Source organism: Talaromyces rugulosus, chromosome III, assembly GCF_013368755.1.
Source record: "Talaromyces rugulosus chromosome III, complete sequence".
NCBI lineage: Eukaryota > Fungi > Ascomycota > Eurotiomycetes > Eurotiales > Trichocomaceae > Talaromyces > Talaromyces rugulosus.
Genome location: NC_049563.1, coordinates 1,269,868 through 1,286,985, shown reverse-complemented (window position 1 = coordinate 1,286,985; position 17,118 = coordinate 1,269,868). Strand labels below are relative to the sequence as shown.

At 46.0% G+C, this 17,118-nt stretch overlaps 7 protein-coding genes across 7 annotated transcripts; 6 read left to right on the top strand and 1 right to left on the bottom strand.

Annotated features, from left to right (window-relative positions):
* Positions 1-251: 251 nt before the first annotated feature.
* On the top strand, positions 252-2,401 carry TRUGW13939_05300 (uncharacterized protein; the record flags this gene model as incomplete). Its single annotated transcript, XM_035488464.1, has 7 exons — positions 252-358; positions 421-438; positions 495-548; positions 605-692; positions 741-1,772; positions 1,837-2,168; positions 2,224-2,401. 7 exons carry the CDS (start codon positions 252-254, stop codon positions 2,399-2,401), a joined length of 1,809 nt encoding a protein of 602 aa, XP_035344357.1.
* Positions 2,402-3,302: 901 nt separating this feature from the next.
* TRUGW13939_05299 (uncharacterized protein) lies at positions 3,303-4,579 on the top strand (the record flags this gene model as incomplete). Its single annotated transcript, XM_035488463.1, has 2 exons — positions 3,303-3,315; positions 3,372-4,579. 2 exons carry the CDS (start codon positions 3,303-3,305, stop codon positions 4,577-4,579), a joined length of 1,221 nt encoding a protein of 406 aa, XP_035344356.1.
* A 611-nt stretch (positions 4,580-5,190) lies between these two features.
* TRUGW13939_05298 (uncharacterized protein) lies at positions 5,191-6,106 on the bottom strand (the record flags this gene model as incomplete). The annotated part of the gene is made up of 3 exons (XM_035488462.1): positions 5,191-5,617; positions 5,682-5,697; positions 5,824-6,106. The coding sequence occupies 3 exons, from the start codon at positions 6,104-6,106 to the stop codon at positions 5,191-5,193; spliced, it is 726 nt and encodes a 241-aa protein (XP_035344355.1).
* Positions 6,107-7,891: 1,785 nt separating this feature from the next.
* Positions 7,892-8,606, top strand: TRUGW13939_05297 (uncharacterized protein; the record flags this gene model as incomplete). Its single annotated transcript, XM_035488461.1, has 2 exons — positions 7,892-8,057; positions 8,107-8,606. The coding sequence occupies 2 exons, from the start codon at positions 7,892-7,894 to the stop codon at positions 8,604-8,606; spliced, it is 666 nt and encodes a 221-aa protein (XP_035344354.1).
* A 1,184-nt stretch (positions 8,607-9,790) lies between these two features.
* On the top strand, positions 9,791-10,867 carry TRUGW13939_05296 (uncharacterized protein; the record flags this gene model as incomplete). Its single annotated transcript, XM_035488460.1, has 3 exons — positions 9,791-9,836; positions 9,887-9,978; positions 10,076-10,867. 3 exons carry the CDS (start codon positions 9,791-9,793, stop codon positions 10,865-10,867), a joined length of 930 nt encoding a protein of 309 aa, XP_035344353.1.
* A 576-nt stretch (positions 10,868-11,443) lies between these two features.
* On the top strand, positions 11,444-12,625 carry TRUGW13939_05295 (uncharacterized protein; the record flags this gene model as incomplete). The annotated part of the gene is made up of 1 exon (XM_035488459.1): positions 11,444-12,625. One exon carries the CDS (start codon positions 11,444-11,446, stop codon positions 12,623-12,625), a length of 1,182 nt encoding a protein of 393 aa, XP_035344352.1.
* A 957-nt stretch (positions 12,626-13,582) lies between these two features.
* Positions 13,583-16,107, top strand: TRUGW13939_05294 (uncharacterized protein; the record flags this gene model as incomplete). Its single annotated transcript, XM_035488458.1, has 3 exons — positions 13,583-13,993; positions 14,132-14,485; positions 14,653-16,107. 3 exons carry the CDS (start codon positions 13,583-13,585, stop codon positions 16,105-16,107), a joined length of 2,220 nt encoding a protein of 739 aa, XP_035344351.1.
* Positions 16,108-17,118: the final 1,011 nt, after the last annotated feature.

The window sequence follows — 17,118 nt, the reverse complement described above, 5'->3', positions numbered from 1 at the left end:
TCCGGGCTAGTCGCATCGCAGTTGCCCATCACGCGTCACGGGTGGAGCTTGCGGAGAAGGCTAGAAGAAGCTCCCGCCAGAACCCTTCTGCCTACATGTATCGTCGCCTGAGGACAACAACGTGACGCCCTCAACCCTTTTAACTGTCGACCGCTTAGAAACAAAATGCGCTTCTTTGCTCCTTCATAATCGCGTAATGAAAGCGATTTTCAACCGTTGACCGGTGGACCGCGAAACGACACCCCGGCACGATGGATTTGGGCATCGCGGCCTTGGGGGGCACAGGCTCCAGGCTCACCCGGGTCTCTATTATCATTTCAGGTGTGGCTTCGCTGGTTGCCACTCTGCTATCAGTCGTGTACGTTCTTGTCAACCTCGTTATTTATCAGCCTGCTGACTGCAAGTCTCGTCATTGAACAGTTCGATATGGCTTCAAACGTACGTCGAGAACCTAACCGCGGAATCGCGAATCTGATCATGATACTTGGAAACAGGAAGAATTACCGGAAACCTTTACTTCAACGCTATGTTGTACGAATCTTGTTGATGTGAGTTCTTCACGGCCGGTTGTATTCTGGTAGCTGAAAACTGACCTGGCGAAAAGGGTGCCGATCTATGCAGCGTCGTCGTGGACAAGCATCATCTCGCTGAAAGCTGCTATGTTCCTTGACCCTATTCGCGATATTTACGAGGTATGGCTACAAAATTCCATGCCTTGTGTTCGGTCTAACTGTCTGAAGGCTTTTACTATATATACCTTTTTCCAGTTGCTTATCAACTTTGTTGGCGGGGAGCGAGCATTGATTATCATGACTCACGGACGACCCCCAGTACAGCACATGTGGCCGATGAATACCTTCCTTCCCAAAGTCGACATTTCAGACCCTCACACGTTCCTCGCCATTAAACGAGGCATTCTTCAGTACGCCTGGTTAAAACCTGTCCTCGCGATTGTGTCGATTATACTCAAGGCAACAGACACGTATCAGGAGGGATACATTGGCGCAACATCGGGTTATCTGTGGACTGGCCTCATTTATAATCTTAGCGTCACCATCAGCCTTTACTCGCTGGCGCTGTTCTGGATCTGCATGCACAATGACCTAAAACCCTTTCGCCCGGTTCCAAAGTTCCTTTGTATCAAGCTCATCATTTTCGCTTCATATTGGCAGGGCTTCTTTCTATCTATTCTGCAGTGGCTGGGTGCCATTCCCAATGGCGTAGCTGGGTACACGCCAGACAACCTGGCTGCAGCTATCCAGGACACGCTGATCTGCATTGAGATGCCAGCTTTCGCCGTTGCACACTGGTATGCCTTTTCTTGGCATGATTTTGCAGACAACCGGGTTTCGTCGGCTCGTATGCCCGTTAAACATGCGCTGAAGGATTCGTTCGGCGTGCGGGATCTCATCGAAGACACGAAACAAACATTTCGAGGAAACGATTACGAGTATCGACTATTCGACTCTGGAGACAACATCATTGCCCATGAGGAATCCAGTTCCCGTCTAAAGCGAGTCATGGAGGGAATGCGGTATGAACGAGGAGGCAAGGGTAAATATTGGATTCCAAAACCTGGTGAAGCCAACAGTCGCACGCCACTGTTATCTGGGGGTGATCAACAAGGCCGTAGAGGCTCGCCAAACCAGTCTAAACGAGGAAGCACCGTTGAACAGTTCCGCTCATACGGGGAACTGGAAGAAACCAGGATGGATGAGGACGACGAGCGGCTGTTTGTAAACGCACGTGCTTTGGAGTTCGGAGATTGGAATGTGAGTTCTAGGCCAATCATCACATAAACGGCTAGTGCGAAGAGGAGCTAACAATGATTTTCAGTACCCTGTCATCACAGCCAATGAAGTTCCACGGGATCAGAGGTTACCCAGGACAATAAGCTACCAGAGTCAGGATTCAGATCATGGCCACGTAGTAAGGAAATCCCGGGGACACCGCAACAGCCATGTCTCTAGTGAGGATCGTGCCAGTCGCAAGCCACGCAAACCAGCCCAAGTAGAACGCGGGTCCAGTGCATCGACAGTTTCTCCATCGAACCGCAGCCAAGTGGTTGATCTGGTCGTGGAGAACCGCGCTGCAGAAGAAAGAGAACAAGACAAGGCACAGCGACAAACGGGGTCCGCATGGCCCGAAAGGCAGGACGTTCACTTACAGTGAGATGCTACTTTCCCTTTCTCGGTGTTTTGTTTCGCTAACTTTATTCTCTAGGAGACCTACCGGCGAGCCTGTAGGAGTAGTACGCCCGCAGCCAACAGAAGGCATTCTTTCTCCTACGCTCGCATCAAGCACTACCGGGGTGGACGAAGACGATGATGAAACAAGCCCTGGGGCACAGAGCCCTCGGTACGGCGACTTTCGTGAAGAACAGAACATCTGGGGCAGATGATAGCAGTACTTAATTCCGTGTTTGATAGAAGTAATGGCCATTTGCATTGTACTTCTAAGTTTGGTTCCTGCATACGGATACTTAGTATGTACACATATAGACCAGCTGGCAGCCATGCAATTTCCGCTTGATTGGCTTCCAGGGACTCTCGGCCCGTGGCACTAGAAATATGAGGTGAAACCGAGGCCGAAACAAACAAAACGAGACGTCTTCAGGGCATGTTCCAAGAATAGAGGGAGAATTACGATAACGTGTTACAGGTGGAGGAGGCGATTGCGGGCTGTGACTGGCGGGCCGGCACTGCATAAGCGCCCAGCGTGCTGGCCCAAAACCCTCAGCGTTACCCAAATAGGCAAAAGAGTGACCCGCGCCCGCCGCGTGGACCTATCGCGTGGTCGAAGCCGCCTGCAACACATTCTCTAGCGTTCTCCTCCTGAAATGGCGATCGCTGGTGCTTCTTGGCCTGCCGGCGAATCACACGCCCTCGTCGCTCCTGGGATGCCTCACATGGAGGGTGTCGAGGCCGCCACCAGCGCGAAAACGCTGCGACGGTCGGACTATCAGCTGCAAGCTTGTCTTGCCGTGTTGCTGGAAAAGGAATAGGGCCCCTGCCCGTCGCCCGTACTAATGTACTCTGTATATGTTGAGTCAACTCGTCGCTGTCGAGGCCGCGCGGGGTTGTGTCCTTTCTTTTCCTTCTGTCATTCCTGTCGTTCACTCGTTTGCTTTCTCTTTTCTCTCCGTCTACACTGTTTCTGCAGCCGAGCTGCCATGCAGGCCGCTTGAAAGATAAGCCCCGGCGGTTGAACAAGCTGTGCTAATGTTCAGTGCCTGGCTTCGATCCTGCTTGTCCTGCCTCTGGTCCCAGGTGGACCTAGAGCGCGGGGGCAATGGTCAAGCAATGCAGAAAAAAGGTCAGTCTTGTCTTGCTCGTGGATGATAATTCCATGTCGTACTGACAATAGTCTAGCGGTCGAGCGAGAGATGCAGGTATGCCACAGTCAACCACACCTCGTTCCTCCTATGAAGCTGGTCTTCTATGATTCCCTGCCGAGTCCTGGGCTACGGCCAGAGTCCAAGTCATCTCTTCCGCCGTGGATGCACGAGACCAAGAGTCTCGCCAGCAAGGCTTCGCGTCGGGCAAGTATCCTGGTACGAAGACAAACACCCAAGCGGCCTACGATCAGTGCTCCAAGGGATTTCAGACGTACCGATATGCCTCGCGGTCGAGTGGCATCCTTTCGTCCGCTGGAGCTGAGCATCTATCTGCCTGGAAACCGACTATCAGACCTCCCAGAGTTCAATTCTTTTGATTTGGGAGCCCCCGGTCAGCCCTCTCCGCCGGAAAAGGCGCTCGTCTCTCCATTTAATTCAGCAAGTCACCTTCGCCGGCAGTCAGGCCCGTTCCAGTTGACTCGCAAACCTATAGGGTCTGCGCCATCTCGAAGAGGCTCTATGGCAACTCTCGAGCTGCAATTGCAACAAAACCAGCCGCGACAGAGTTCTGACCTTGCCACTGGAAACCCATTGATTCCTTACTTTTCCGTTGTCAGCCCCATGAGCAATGGACCTGTTTCACCTTTTCACCAATTCGGGGAGTTGCGTCCCATTAGCGAACCGTTCCAGAAAGCTCCTCAATCTCCTACTAAACACAAATACAACAAGTCCTTGCCTGGGGTTTCGGTTGGCATCGAACCCTTCCAAAGCCCCTCGTTTCCATCATCTTCCATCTCAGCAAGGCATTCGCTCGAGTCTCATCCCAACTACAATGGTCGCCAGGGTACCGGCAAGAGGAAGCAAGGACAATCCTCTCGATCTTCCTCCATGACCTCTATGAGCACCATCATCAACAACAACACGAAAAAGTATCATCACCATACCCCCACCAAGTCCTCTACTTCTACCCTCCCCTACCACAGCCGCGTCCGCACCACCAGCAATTCAACTGTATCTTCCAAAACTCCTTCGTTATCCAGCGCCATCACGGCTGCAACAACCATCATGCCATCTGACAAGGAACTCGAGACCGCCTTTGGCACTCTACCTGTGATCCCGGCTAGTGGGAAGACTAGCATGGTGGCACAAGATCCAGAAGTCCACGAGGAAGAACAAATGCATCCCAGCGGATATGAATACGACCAGCGATTTCCCACCAATGTGGTTGGGTTGGCTTTTTAAACAATATTTGACAAGAAAAAAAAAAACACAAAAAGGCTGTTTGATACCCCACCGGTTGTTTGGAAATTTTGGTTAAAGTTGCTACTCTTATAGCATGACGCTATTCACGTAATCCTAATATTTTATGATTTTTTTTCCTTGTGCTGTTGGTTTAGAATATTTTACTGTTTCGTATTTGTTGGTGTTGGTCATGGTGCGCATGGATGAGGACTGAAGTGAGGGTGAATATTAGCTAGATGATTGGATTTACTTTCATGGATAAGTCAACAATAGTGGGATATTCCGAATACTATTTTGATATGGTTTTCAGTTGCTTCAAATGTTAATATAGGGGGTTGCTTAACCTGGGTAGTGCTCAATCCTTTGGTTTTACTGTAGTCAACTGGTAGGTTCAATGTTATGTATAGTAATGTTTTATCTAAAGAGTAAACATACATGTATTTCATATTACTACCGTCTCAGTTTCCCAGAAGTGGCCGAGACAGCAAAGCTTATTATACTGTCTACCAATCACTCAATCAAGCTGACTACCTAAAAACAGGGATTTTAGAATTTCATAATAAAAAAGTATAATTAAAATGCTAATAGTGATTTGTAAGTTTAGATAGAAACTAGGTATCGTAGTTCCTTCCCGTGACCCTCTTATATGCGTACGACATCCTCTCTCGCAGTGGTTTATGTGAGGTCTCTTTTTCCCATTTTTGCCTCTCACGAGCTATTGCCTCTTCGACAAGTTTTTTATCTGCTGCGGCTCGTTCTTTGGCTGCGAGTTTGTCTGCAGCTGCCTTAACCATAGCAGCTTCTCTCGCCGCGTCTCTCGCTCTTCTCTGGGCACGCTCGTCGGAAATCAACATCTCTAATCGTGCAATTGCCTCATCTTTAGCTGTGCTTTCATAGGTAGAACTTTGGTGACTGGCGACGGTCGCTATCGATGAAGTCTCAGATACAGACGGACCAGAGACAAACTGACCCGTCTGCGTATTAGAGCCGCTTTCCTGGAACTTCAAAACTCCATGAGAGATATTATTCTGGTTTTGGCTTGGGAGAAAAAATTAGCTAGGCTGTGGCAGCCTTTGTTCAAAGGTAGTTTTTGGGTACTTACTAGCTGGCCGCAGACACTAAGATGCTGATTGATGTCAGCCTCGTTTGTAAAGAATCCCTCAATGTAGTCAATTCTTCACTCCTGTATAGACTCCACCCAATCTTTCTCCAGCTATCCTTAGCGAAAGACTGCCTACTCATACCAGAGAGGCTTTGGCGATATTTGTCAGTCCGTTCTAGGAACCCAGCCATTACCTCAATCGAGGAGTTTATTATGCAAGTAATTGCATTCATGGTTGCCTGGCTGAATAGATTGGATGCCCGCATCTGTTCGACCTGGAGGAAAGTTTGTTGGATGCAACCAAGTTCACGGATAACATCCTGATATTCCGTGCTGGCGCCTCGACTTTCTGATAGAGCACGTACAATTGTACAGGCCAGGTTTGCACCGGCAATAAAATCTCCAGCAGAAAAACCAAACGACATGGAAACCAAATTAGAGGGTGGTATAATCGTGTATTATCTGCAAGGAGCTTTGAACAGGTTCACTCAATAATAAACTGGAAAACATAGATTTAACTAACAGAAACAAAAATACCCAGCGTAAATCCGAGAAGTCAGCTTCATAAAATCGGATGGCTTTCGACAATATACTACAGAGTTCGATTAGGCTGAAAATAAGCATTGTTGGGTAACTAACTCATTGTGGCGGGGTTATTTAAGGCTGGTAGAAAGCATCACATTATTATTAATTATTAATAACAATTTTGGCTTCAAGATGGTCAAGTTGACATCCATATATCAACAACGCAGCGATGGAGAGAGACCACCGCAAAAATTATTCCCAAAGGAATAGATGTCACTAAGAAACATTTTTCAATTTATTCGGTGTTAGTCTTGGCACAATTAGCAAGGAGGAAGGCTGCTGCTAATACCGCTGTATCTTTGTGGAGTATATAAGGTTGGATAATAAGGACTGACCAACCAGCCGAAGGCTTTTTGGTTAACAACTAACATGCTGGGATATAACATTTAAAATTTAGTAAGCGAGGGCGCAATGTCTAGATCGCAATGGTTAAGATATCACTCGTGCACACCTGGGTGTACTAGCGGACATTTATCATCTTTTTACGGATTTAGCCCGTATTTCTAACAACCGATGTGGCTAAGTGTTTGAGACTTAGGTCGATGCAACGTCAGCTTCACCTGTTACCTGTACCCCCCTTCTCGAATATGTCACTTTCTCCATCAGGAAACTCCACATCTTTGGACCCCGATGACAAGAATACGCCGACTAACTTTTACTAGGCCATACTTACTTTTGAGTTCTAGAGACCGTCCTTCCATCGATTGACTTTGGTGATTGCATGGCTGGAGTTTGGTATGCAGCTGCGTAGCTAGTATGAATTAGAGGAAGAATAGATACTTCCACTCGCTTCACAGGCGGTCCCTATCTAATCTATGCGAGCCTATCAGACACCGAGTCTTCAAACATCTCAATACCAGTAGGGAATGTTAATGCGAAATATGAAGCAGCTACAGTATCGGTAAATTTGTACGTCATCAAGTCGAATTCCCCAGATTGCATGGTAGTATTGTCCCACTGTGCCCAGAAGAACGGAGAATAATAGCCTCTTGGCCGTCGATTGCCGGCTTTCACGGTCCTCCTGGACATAGCTCACCCGGAATCTCACTTGCATGACTTCGACTGGACTGTCTGGTGGGGGATGTACAATATCGTCACCAAACGTGGTAGCAGATCCATGAGTCCAGGAGTCCGTACGGTCTGATGCGTTTTGCACAATGATAAATGGGTGCATCGACTGCTTGTTGTAACATTGCCTACAGGCTACAAGGTCGGGCGGATGCAACGGTTGGTTTCCGTCATTTTTACTGTGCCAAGGCAGCTGCTAGTTTCGAGTCTGCTGATGTCTAGATCGTGAATGCTCTGAGTGTTGAGTATACTAGCGCCCTCGGTGTTGATGTTTTAAGGCGGGCAGGGGTCGACGCGGCACCGGGGGCCAGCAGGCTCGAGTATATAAGAACGTGGAAGGCCTAAGAAAGGCGAGTGTATGAAAACTTGGATGGCCTAAAAAACTCCTATCAATATTTCAATCCTACATAAGAAAGAAATTCAACAGGTTTACCGTCTATCTCTTTTCTTCTTTATAACCCTACTTGTTGCCCTACTTTCTCTCAACGCTTCCGTTGTATCACTTTTGTTCCTATCTTTCTGGCAAAGACGTTTCGGACCAAATACCCTGATCAAAAATGTTTCCCAATATTCTAGTGAAAGCTGTCGCTGGCTCTATGGCCATTAATGTTGCTTCTGCACACATGGAGCTGAATTGGCCGTACCCTCTGCGCAGCAAATTTGACCCCAACACTCCCCAAGACTTGATCGACTATTCCATGACATCCCCGCTGAGCATGGACGGTGAGTTCACCGTACACAATATCATGAATTAAATAACTAACGGAAATAGGCTCCAACTTCCCTTGCAAAGGTTACAACACCAACACTCCCTGGCGTTCCACAGTTGAATGGTCTGCTGGCCAGCAATACAACATCAGTCTCGCTGGCTCCGCCACTCACGGTGGTGGATCATGCCAGCTGTCGCTGAGTTACGACAATGGGACCTCTTTCCACGTAATCAAGTCAGTGGAAGGCGGCTGCCCACTGCAGTCCACCTACGATTTCACCATGCCCGAGGATGTAGCCAACGGTGACGCGCTGTTTGCCTGGACCTGGTTTAACCTCCAGGGTAACCGCGAAATGTACATGAACTGCGTCGACATCACCCTCTCCGGCGGCTCGGGCTCAGCTGACGCATTCGAGTCTGCTTACCCGGCTATTTTTGTTGCGAATGTTGGCAATGGTTGCACGACCGTGGAGCAACAAGAGACTGTTTTTGCGAATCCTGGTGAGCAGGTCGTGTATGGTGGAACTGTGACGAGTTCTAGCCCTGTCGCCCCAGTTTGCTAGTCATTTGCTTGGTGATATTATGGGTGGGTGATAGGTGAAATGTATATAGGAAAAATGAAATGACACATGAGTTGATGTAACGCCATGCTATTTTGCTACCATAGTAACACCACACTTGAAAAAATCCATCTATAGCTCGGGCCTAACCAAGTGCCTTGTTTTGATTGCTTTGATAGGTTGATGCGTGCTATGTAGTAGCATATCGAACCAATCAGAGGCAAAGCCCATAGTTCAGTAAAGTGGAAGATCGCGAGTAGTAACTGAATCAATTGATAGATTTAGACGATGACACTGAGTCACCAGTTGACCAATGAGTTTGGTATATTTCAAATTTTATATTTTGACTATCTTTAGTTACGTACATTTAATCAATATCTAAAGACAGAAATATAGAATTAGATAGTATATTTTTAAGAAAAAAACGTGATAAATTATAAAAAATATCTATAATAAAAGTCACCTTCAATTAGAAATTCTAAATTCTCTTTTGTTGTCAATTTCGAGCACGTTACAGATTCGGATAACTGTTAGGTAGCGTTCCTGGCGATCGATCGCATTTAACCGCCACAGGTAGGGTTTTCAATCTTTCAATTTGTTTCCAACTTGAGACTTATAATATAGAATCGCGATCAATCAAAAGGGTAACATTGCGTGGCAGCTAGACAAATAGTTAAAGCGACTGGAAACGATGCTTACGGTATTAGAGAGCTTGCATTCCTGTCAATTAGTAAAAGGTTATCATCATAGACGGTGGAATATTGGTATCTATATTATTCAATGATGTGCACATCAATGAATTTGTTTAATGTCATTGGACACACGAATTCACTGGTCTTGGGTCAAATAATATTATTATAATGAAACCAGCACTTGAGGATCTAGGCCAGCAAGTTCATTGATATACAATAGCACAATATAAAAAAATATGGATATATATATATATATATATATATCATTTAAATTTCTGGCAATAGGATTATGTACAGCAGCATAACCCAGTACCGTCAAATATAGTGACCGGCGAATAGGGGGCCAAAATAGACTAGACCCAATAGGCCAAGAAAGTCTGGGCATTGTAAACGCCCCCAGACTTGAACAGCCTTTAAACGTTAATCTGCAGCGAAACTACATGAATACAACTCTCACATACATGTCACGTACCTGCGAATAGAGGAACTGTCACGATGACTCGAGGCGGCCCTCACAGTCCGTTCCCGTCCTCTCTAAATAGTAAGTCAAGGAGTATTCTGCACATGCAACCGAGATTGACTAGTGAATAGACGAGTGCAAAAAAGCTCGCGACATCCTTGATTCCTTCATCAATCCGAGTATTGCCAATAGTACAAATACGAAAATTGTCCGAAAAGCTCAGGTAAAATAATTCTTTTTTTATTTCAATGCGTTCACTTATGTAATCCTCTCTACGTACTCCTTTTTTGTTCTTCATCCCCGTTTTAATAGCCACCTAGGGCCTCGCTATATTTTCGACGTTCAAAGTAGGATTTATGGGCTCTATAAGAATCGGCTCAGGAATCCTTGTCGCACGACTTGATGACGGCAGCTGGAGTGCTCCATCAGCTGTTGGCACCGGTGGGCTGGGCTTTGGCGGTCAAGTTGGTGTCGAATTTGCAAATTTCATCTTCGTCTTGCCTGACAAATCCTCAGTGAGGGCATTCGCCCAATTGGGAACATTGACATTGGCCACCAATATATCCATGGCTATAGGACCAATAGGCAGATGCGGCGAGGCTGGTATTGGTATAAGCTCCAAGGGATTCGGGACAATGTTCTCCATGTCCAAAACAAATGGATTTTTCGGAGGACTCAGTCTCGAAGGAGGCACGCTAGTTGAAAGCAGAGCTGCCAATCGGAAGTTCTATCAAAGAGACGTCACTGCTGCTCAGCTTCTAAGTGGAGAAATCGCTCCGCCAGCTGATGCTGAGCCCTTGATGCAGTTTTTGGCCTCGGAGGCATTTTACCCTCTTCAAGACCGCGTATCTGATCCTGAGCAGCCGCCTCAGGCTCATGTTGACACAACGTCAGAGCTTCCTGCCGGAGCCACGAACCAACCTCCTGCTGAGGTTTTGACCCCAGGGGCTCCGCGACAAGCGCCGGCCGAGGAGTATACTGAGTCTCCTTCTATACCAGCAGAGTTACCAGTAGGCCATCCCATTGAGCCAGTAACGGGGAGCCAAGAAACGCAAACATCAATATTAGAGAGAGAAATACCACCACAAGAACCACCGACACAGGAAAAATAGAAGTGATGTACGGTCTATCACAATACACCCTCTAGATTCCTAGAGAGTTGATCAACCGACTTGGAGAAATCAACCTAGCATCAACATTTTAAGCACATTAATAATCCCTTATATCGAATTTTATATAATAAACTCTAGGATAAATAGAAAATTATAAGTGTCACCCGGAGAATAGTGGGTTTAGGAATATACATCAAGATATAAAGCTCTTCGAGGAATATTCTATGCAAACCACATTTTCGCTAGTTATAGTAGAATTAGAGAAAAGTTATTACAAATATTCAATTCACGAAGGCAAGTTTTGCCGGTACCCAATTTTATGTGTTCCAATCAAGAAGAGCCACGCAGATAGGTGAACGCAAGATGCCACCCTGCCGCTCAAGCCGCACGAACTAGATTGGGACAGGTAAGGCAAATCTCGCAGATGTAGTCTTGGAAAGATCGCGAGTGGAAATTTCCATATCCGGGGCAACTATTTCATTTTCAACGCACCGGACCTTTATTGGGGCAAGTCACCTCTTCATCTTAAGCAAAATAATAGTACACATTATTTGTTAAAAATCCCTTCGGTTAAGTATGGCCTTAGGATCTCCGGCAGCTCAGCCTACCACATCTGATAGTTCAAATACGGATTCTATATCAGACTATGAGATCGTCAACTTTCAGTGTGGTGTTACCACCAATGCAGAACTAACGATACTCTGCTATGGGAAACGATTCCATATTCAGATATCTGCCGAAAGCCTTCACGGAAATCTACAACTTGAAAAGGAGTATCTAAAGCTTGAAATTGATGACAGGATGGTCCCTATTAACTACAACCAATGGCAGAAGGCTTTGATTGAAGAAATGGAAGATCAAAGTGCCGAGGAACCAGAGGAGGGCAGTTGTGATAACGAAATAATGGGGGATGCCATGGAGGACATTTGTTTTTGGATTGCTATGAAATGTAATCCGTACATGCGATCTTTGGGGTCTAACTCGGACTTAAACCCTTCTACGGTCGAGGATTGGTTCTATCCTGAAACTCTTGTCCTCAACCCCAAGGTTGATGGGAAAGGCAATCTGGTCGTTCTTCCCTCGCCTGCCGGTGATGAGCTAGTAGCACACCTTATAACCTCTCTGCCACTACCACTGGATATGGTTCAGGCGGTGCAGCCCCTGTTTATACACCCATCAAAAATATTCCTCTTTCACGAGGAAGATATGACGGGCCCTATCCAACGACCGGAGAAAGTATTCACAGAGCCCGGTCGTATACTTTTTTTCAAGCCTTGTTACCACGTACTTCAAATACCTCGAGAAATCCAAGCCATGGTCCGTCTGCAGGAAACGGGTCTTAATAAGACTTTACGAGTTCCGACACTGCATGGGTTGGTGCAGTATCAACACGAGCCGGACCAGATTTGCGGACTTCTCCTAACATATATTGAGCACCATGAAAGCTTGGGCTTTATCGAGGTGCATGAGACACCATTGGCACTCCGGGAAAAGTGGATCTTACAGATTCAACAAACAATCAAAGCCTTGCACTCGGAAGGAATTGTCTGGGGCGACGCAAAACCTGACAATATCTTAGTTGATAAGAATGATGACTTGTGGTTCATTGACTTTGGGGGCAGTTTCACTCCCGGTTGGATCGATGAGGATAAAGCTGAAACTTTTGAGGGCGATTGTCAGGCCCTAGACCGGATGGTTGATCATCTTCTAGGGGGGGGGGTATTTTTGCAGCCTAGGGTGCATTCCTTCCCTCATTAATTTATCCATACTCCAATTATAGCACTTGAGGTCTATCTTATCCACAGTCTTTCCCCTATAGATGAGATACCAAGCCATTAAAATAATGTCAACTAGTGACTCAGGAAGACGTCCAGATATCAAATGCTTGATTGATAGTGCACTTGCAGGTCTTACTGAAAAGCATTGTTCGGTTTGAATTTATACTCTACCAAACTGATGACATAGCTCAACAGATTGAATTTCATCTGAAAACTACAAGACCAGCAATTGCAGAATAAGCTGAAAAATGCTTGTCTCCAGCGTAGCGGGATTAAAGCAACACTACCATGTATTAAATACAATCATAGAGAGCCACGCAATACTAAGACATATATTATCTATCCCTCCTTAAAATGGAAAACAACCCAAACCAGATCAAGGCAGGCGCCCGCTATCTTGCTTGTAGTTATCCATGTATTTATAGCGTTATTTTTCTTCTCGTGATACTGCATGTGGTAAAAAATTGCAAGGCGTACAATAAAGTGGACGGCCCGGTATAACCCTAACCCTCGTCTATGCGAAAGACACGTCTTGACTATCAAAGTATTAGAAAGGATATTTTAAACTGTGTGTTGCTACTAATGCTGAACTGGCCATGTTTAGTCCCCTGTATAGTCGACACGGTTCTAAAACCAATCACAGCTTCTCCTTGTCGCTCAGCCTCACTGGCCACATTGCAGTCAGCCTTGTCACGCCGCGTTTCAATGCAAAGCGATTCGATAGGAGCAACAAATCAAATCATGGTGATGGTGGCTTAGCTGCTGCAAGTATTGTACTTTCGACTGCCAAGAAATTTTCAAGTTCCCCAACACATTCAATGTTGACATGGATATATTAGTGCGACAGAACATCACTTTTCCCCCGCATCAACTACATGTGAAGCTCAGTCTAGATCTTTTTCGCTTTTGTTGATACCCTCATGACAACAGACCTGCTATGTCTAGCTTATCCATCAAACGCTTGGTCGCATTAGATCATGATTGGGCGGTTTTTAGCTCAAAGCGGGAGAAATTATACGATAATGGCCGAGTTGCTCGTGAGGAATACACCGTCGGATGGATATCGGCTTTGCCACTTGAGATGAAAGCTGCGAGGGCAATGTTGGATGACATCCACGACGACTGTGAAAGCCCACCAACAGACAACAATACGTACATTTTTGGCAGCATGGCCGGACATAATTGCGTAATTGCTTGCTTGCCTGCGGGAATCTATGGCACTACTTCTGCGACCATTGTTGGAAATGAGATGCGTCACAGTTTTCCTAATATGCAATTCTGTCTCTTGGTTGGTGTCGCAGGGGGGGCTCCCACAGAAAATACAGATATTCGACTCGGTGATGTGGTTGTCAGTATACCGACTGCTCGTTATAACGGGGTGGTGCAATATGACTACGGGAAAACCACGGCAAATGGAGAGTTTTAATACACAGGAAACTTAAACAAACCTCCTCCATTGTTGCTAAAAACCATATCCAGAATTTAGGCAGAATTTAAGAGGGACATAGATTTTCGCATATCAAAGCTAGTGTCTGATATGCTGCAACGACACCCGGAAATGAGGGGCGAGTATTTGCACAGGGGTCAGGAACGAGATATCTTGTTTGAATCAGAATATGAACATTTACAGGGCCAGGCTACATGCGACAATTGCGATCAGCACCGAGTGCGAAAAAGTCCCCTTCGAGCTTCCTTGGACCCTACCATCCATTACGGCACTATTGCTTCCGGAAATCAGGTCATCAAACATGCACACACAAGAGACAAGTTTGCCGGTGAGCTGGGGAACTTGTGCTTCGAGATGGAAGCTGCTGGCTTAATGGACGTCTTTCCCTGCTTGGTAATTCGCGGCATCTGCGACTACTCAGACTCTCACAAAAACAAGGACTGGCAGGGATATGCAGCGGCGACTGCCGCTGCATTCGCGAAACAGCTTCTTTCTATCCTCCCCGCTAAATGCACCCCTGCCTCTGAATTTAATAGTGCCCAATAACAGTTTGTGGCAAGGGGCGATACTACGAGTCAATCGCAACCAGCTTTGGTCGAGCAGCGTCGAGCGCTTTAGCTTTTGACCAAATTGAGGCACGTTATATGACAATCAAGAATGCCCATTTAGAGACTTGCCAATGGCTCTTGAACCACTGTCGATACAAGGATTGGCTTAACCCTGAAAAGATGAGCGAGCATCACGGTTTTCTATGGATCAAAGGAAAACCAGCAGCTGGAAAATCAACAATCATGAAGTTCATCTTCACAAGAACTAAGTACTCGGCCACGGGAACTATCATAGTCTCATACTTCTTCAACGCAAGAGGTGAAGAATTAGAAAAGTCCGTCCTTGGCATGTACCGATCACTGCTCTATCAGCTTCTTCACGAATTACCTCATCTTCGTCAGGTATTGGATTCGATACACCTTGTTTCTCCCGCACAGAGTTGGAGTATTGAGGTGTTGAAGAATATTTTTCAGAGAGCCGTCGAACAACTTAACCAGTATTCTCTAATGTGTTTCATCGACGCTCTTGATGAATGCAAAGAGGATGGTATCCGAGACATGCTTTCTTTCTTTGAACAACTCGGTCATCTCACGGCTTCAGCTGGAAGTCATTTCCGTGTCTGTTTCTCTAGCAGACATTACCCCCATATTAGTATATCACACGGTATCGATTTGACACTAGAAAGCCAGGACGGCCACCAGAAAGATATCACAAACTACATACACGCAGAACTTAAGGCTGGAACGGGCAAGGCAGTTGATGAAATAAGGGATGAGTTACTGAACAGAGCATCGGGGATTTTCCTATGGGTGGTACTCGTCGTACAGATGCTCAACAAAGAATACGACCGTGGCCGTATACATGCGCTTCGAAAAAGACTTGGGGAGATACCAGATGGACTACATGAACTATTTGAAGATATTATCACCAGAAACGGTCAGAATACGGAGCAAACTGTCCTCTGTCTGCAGTGGATTCTCTTTGCCAGGCGTCCCTTAAGCATTGACGAGTCTTACTTCGCGATAATATCCGGATTCGGCAGAGATGAAAGGTTTATCGTGGAATGGTTTCCCGAACTTTTTAGTCCGGAGATAATGCGTCTATTCGTACTAGATTTGTCAAAGGGGCTCGCGGAAATCACCCGATCGAGGGTACCAAGAGTCCAGTTCATACACGAATCAGTGCGTGATTTTCTTCTTGAAGAGGGTGGCCTGGGTAGAATTCAATCTCAACCTCAAAGCTTCACAGGTTCAAGCCATGATCGTCTGAAGCAATGCTGCATGACCTATATTGAAATCGACCCGGCCGTGTATATGCCGATAAAGTTGCCGTTGCCTACAGCTTCCTCTAGATGCAAAAGATCTTCGTCAGCAAATTCCCAGAAGATTTCCGTTTCTCGAGTATGCGGTGAAAAATGTACTCCACCATGCCAATTCTGCAGAACAATTCGGCGTTGGATAGGCTAGCTTTATTCAAAATTTTCCTCTCTCCAAATGAGCTCTCCTGAACAATGTCTATGAGGAGTCTCAAATGCGTCGATATACAATGAACGTCAGTTTTCTGCACGTGTTTGCCGAGAAGAACCTTGACGCACTCATACCAGTACTGTCCGAACACGCTGCTGCTCAGGAATCAGCAACCGAATATTACGCTAGTCCCCTTATTGCTGCAGTTATTAGCAGCAACGAAGAAGCCACGAGAAAAGCTTATAGCGCTAGTCACTGATTTTCGGTATAGTTTTGATGTAAATACCAAAACTAGGGATAGAATGTCAGCGCTTGCATTGGCCGCCCAGAAAGGCACCGAAGCGATAGTACAAGCGCTATTGGAGAATGGAGCAGATATCGAGTCTCTAGATGTGTTAAATAATACACATTAGTGTACGCATCTGTCTATGGGCATGAAGCAATAGTGAGGTTGCTTCTAGAAAGAGGTGCGAATGTTGAGACCAAAGGTGAGTCTGGTAAGACTCCACTAATATGGGCATCTGAAAGTGGCCAAAAAACAATAGTCAGTCTCCTGCTAGAAACAGGTGCGAATATTGAAGCCCAAGATAGCCTTGGTCAGACTCCATTATTTTGGGCATCTTTAAATGGCCATGAAGCAATAGTTAGCCTTCTACTAGAAAGAGGAGCAAATACTAGAATTGTGCAGTAGTGGGCAGTCTATGTTCGAATATTAGGCCCTTTCGATTCAATTTAATTTATATTGGCGCCCTTGTGTATATCCATAGATAAATTAATTACCTACCCATGGGGCCTTGGATATTTTATTACAATTGTCAATACTTTTATGATATTCAATAATAATACATGCTTGGTTCCCGTTTGGCAGATACAAGTGTTTGGCATTAAAGCCTATACGTGGGTAATTATGTAGACTCGATTTCTTTGCGAGAATATATGTCTTGCCTCCAGATGTCTTTTGTCAATACGGGATCGGATATACGGAAATGCTGAGGGCTACCGGAAATTGAC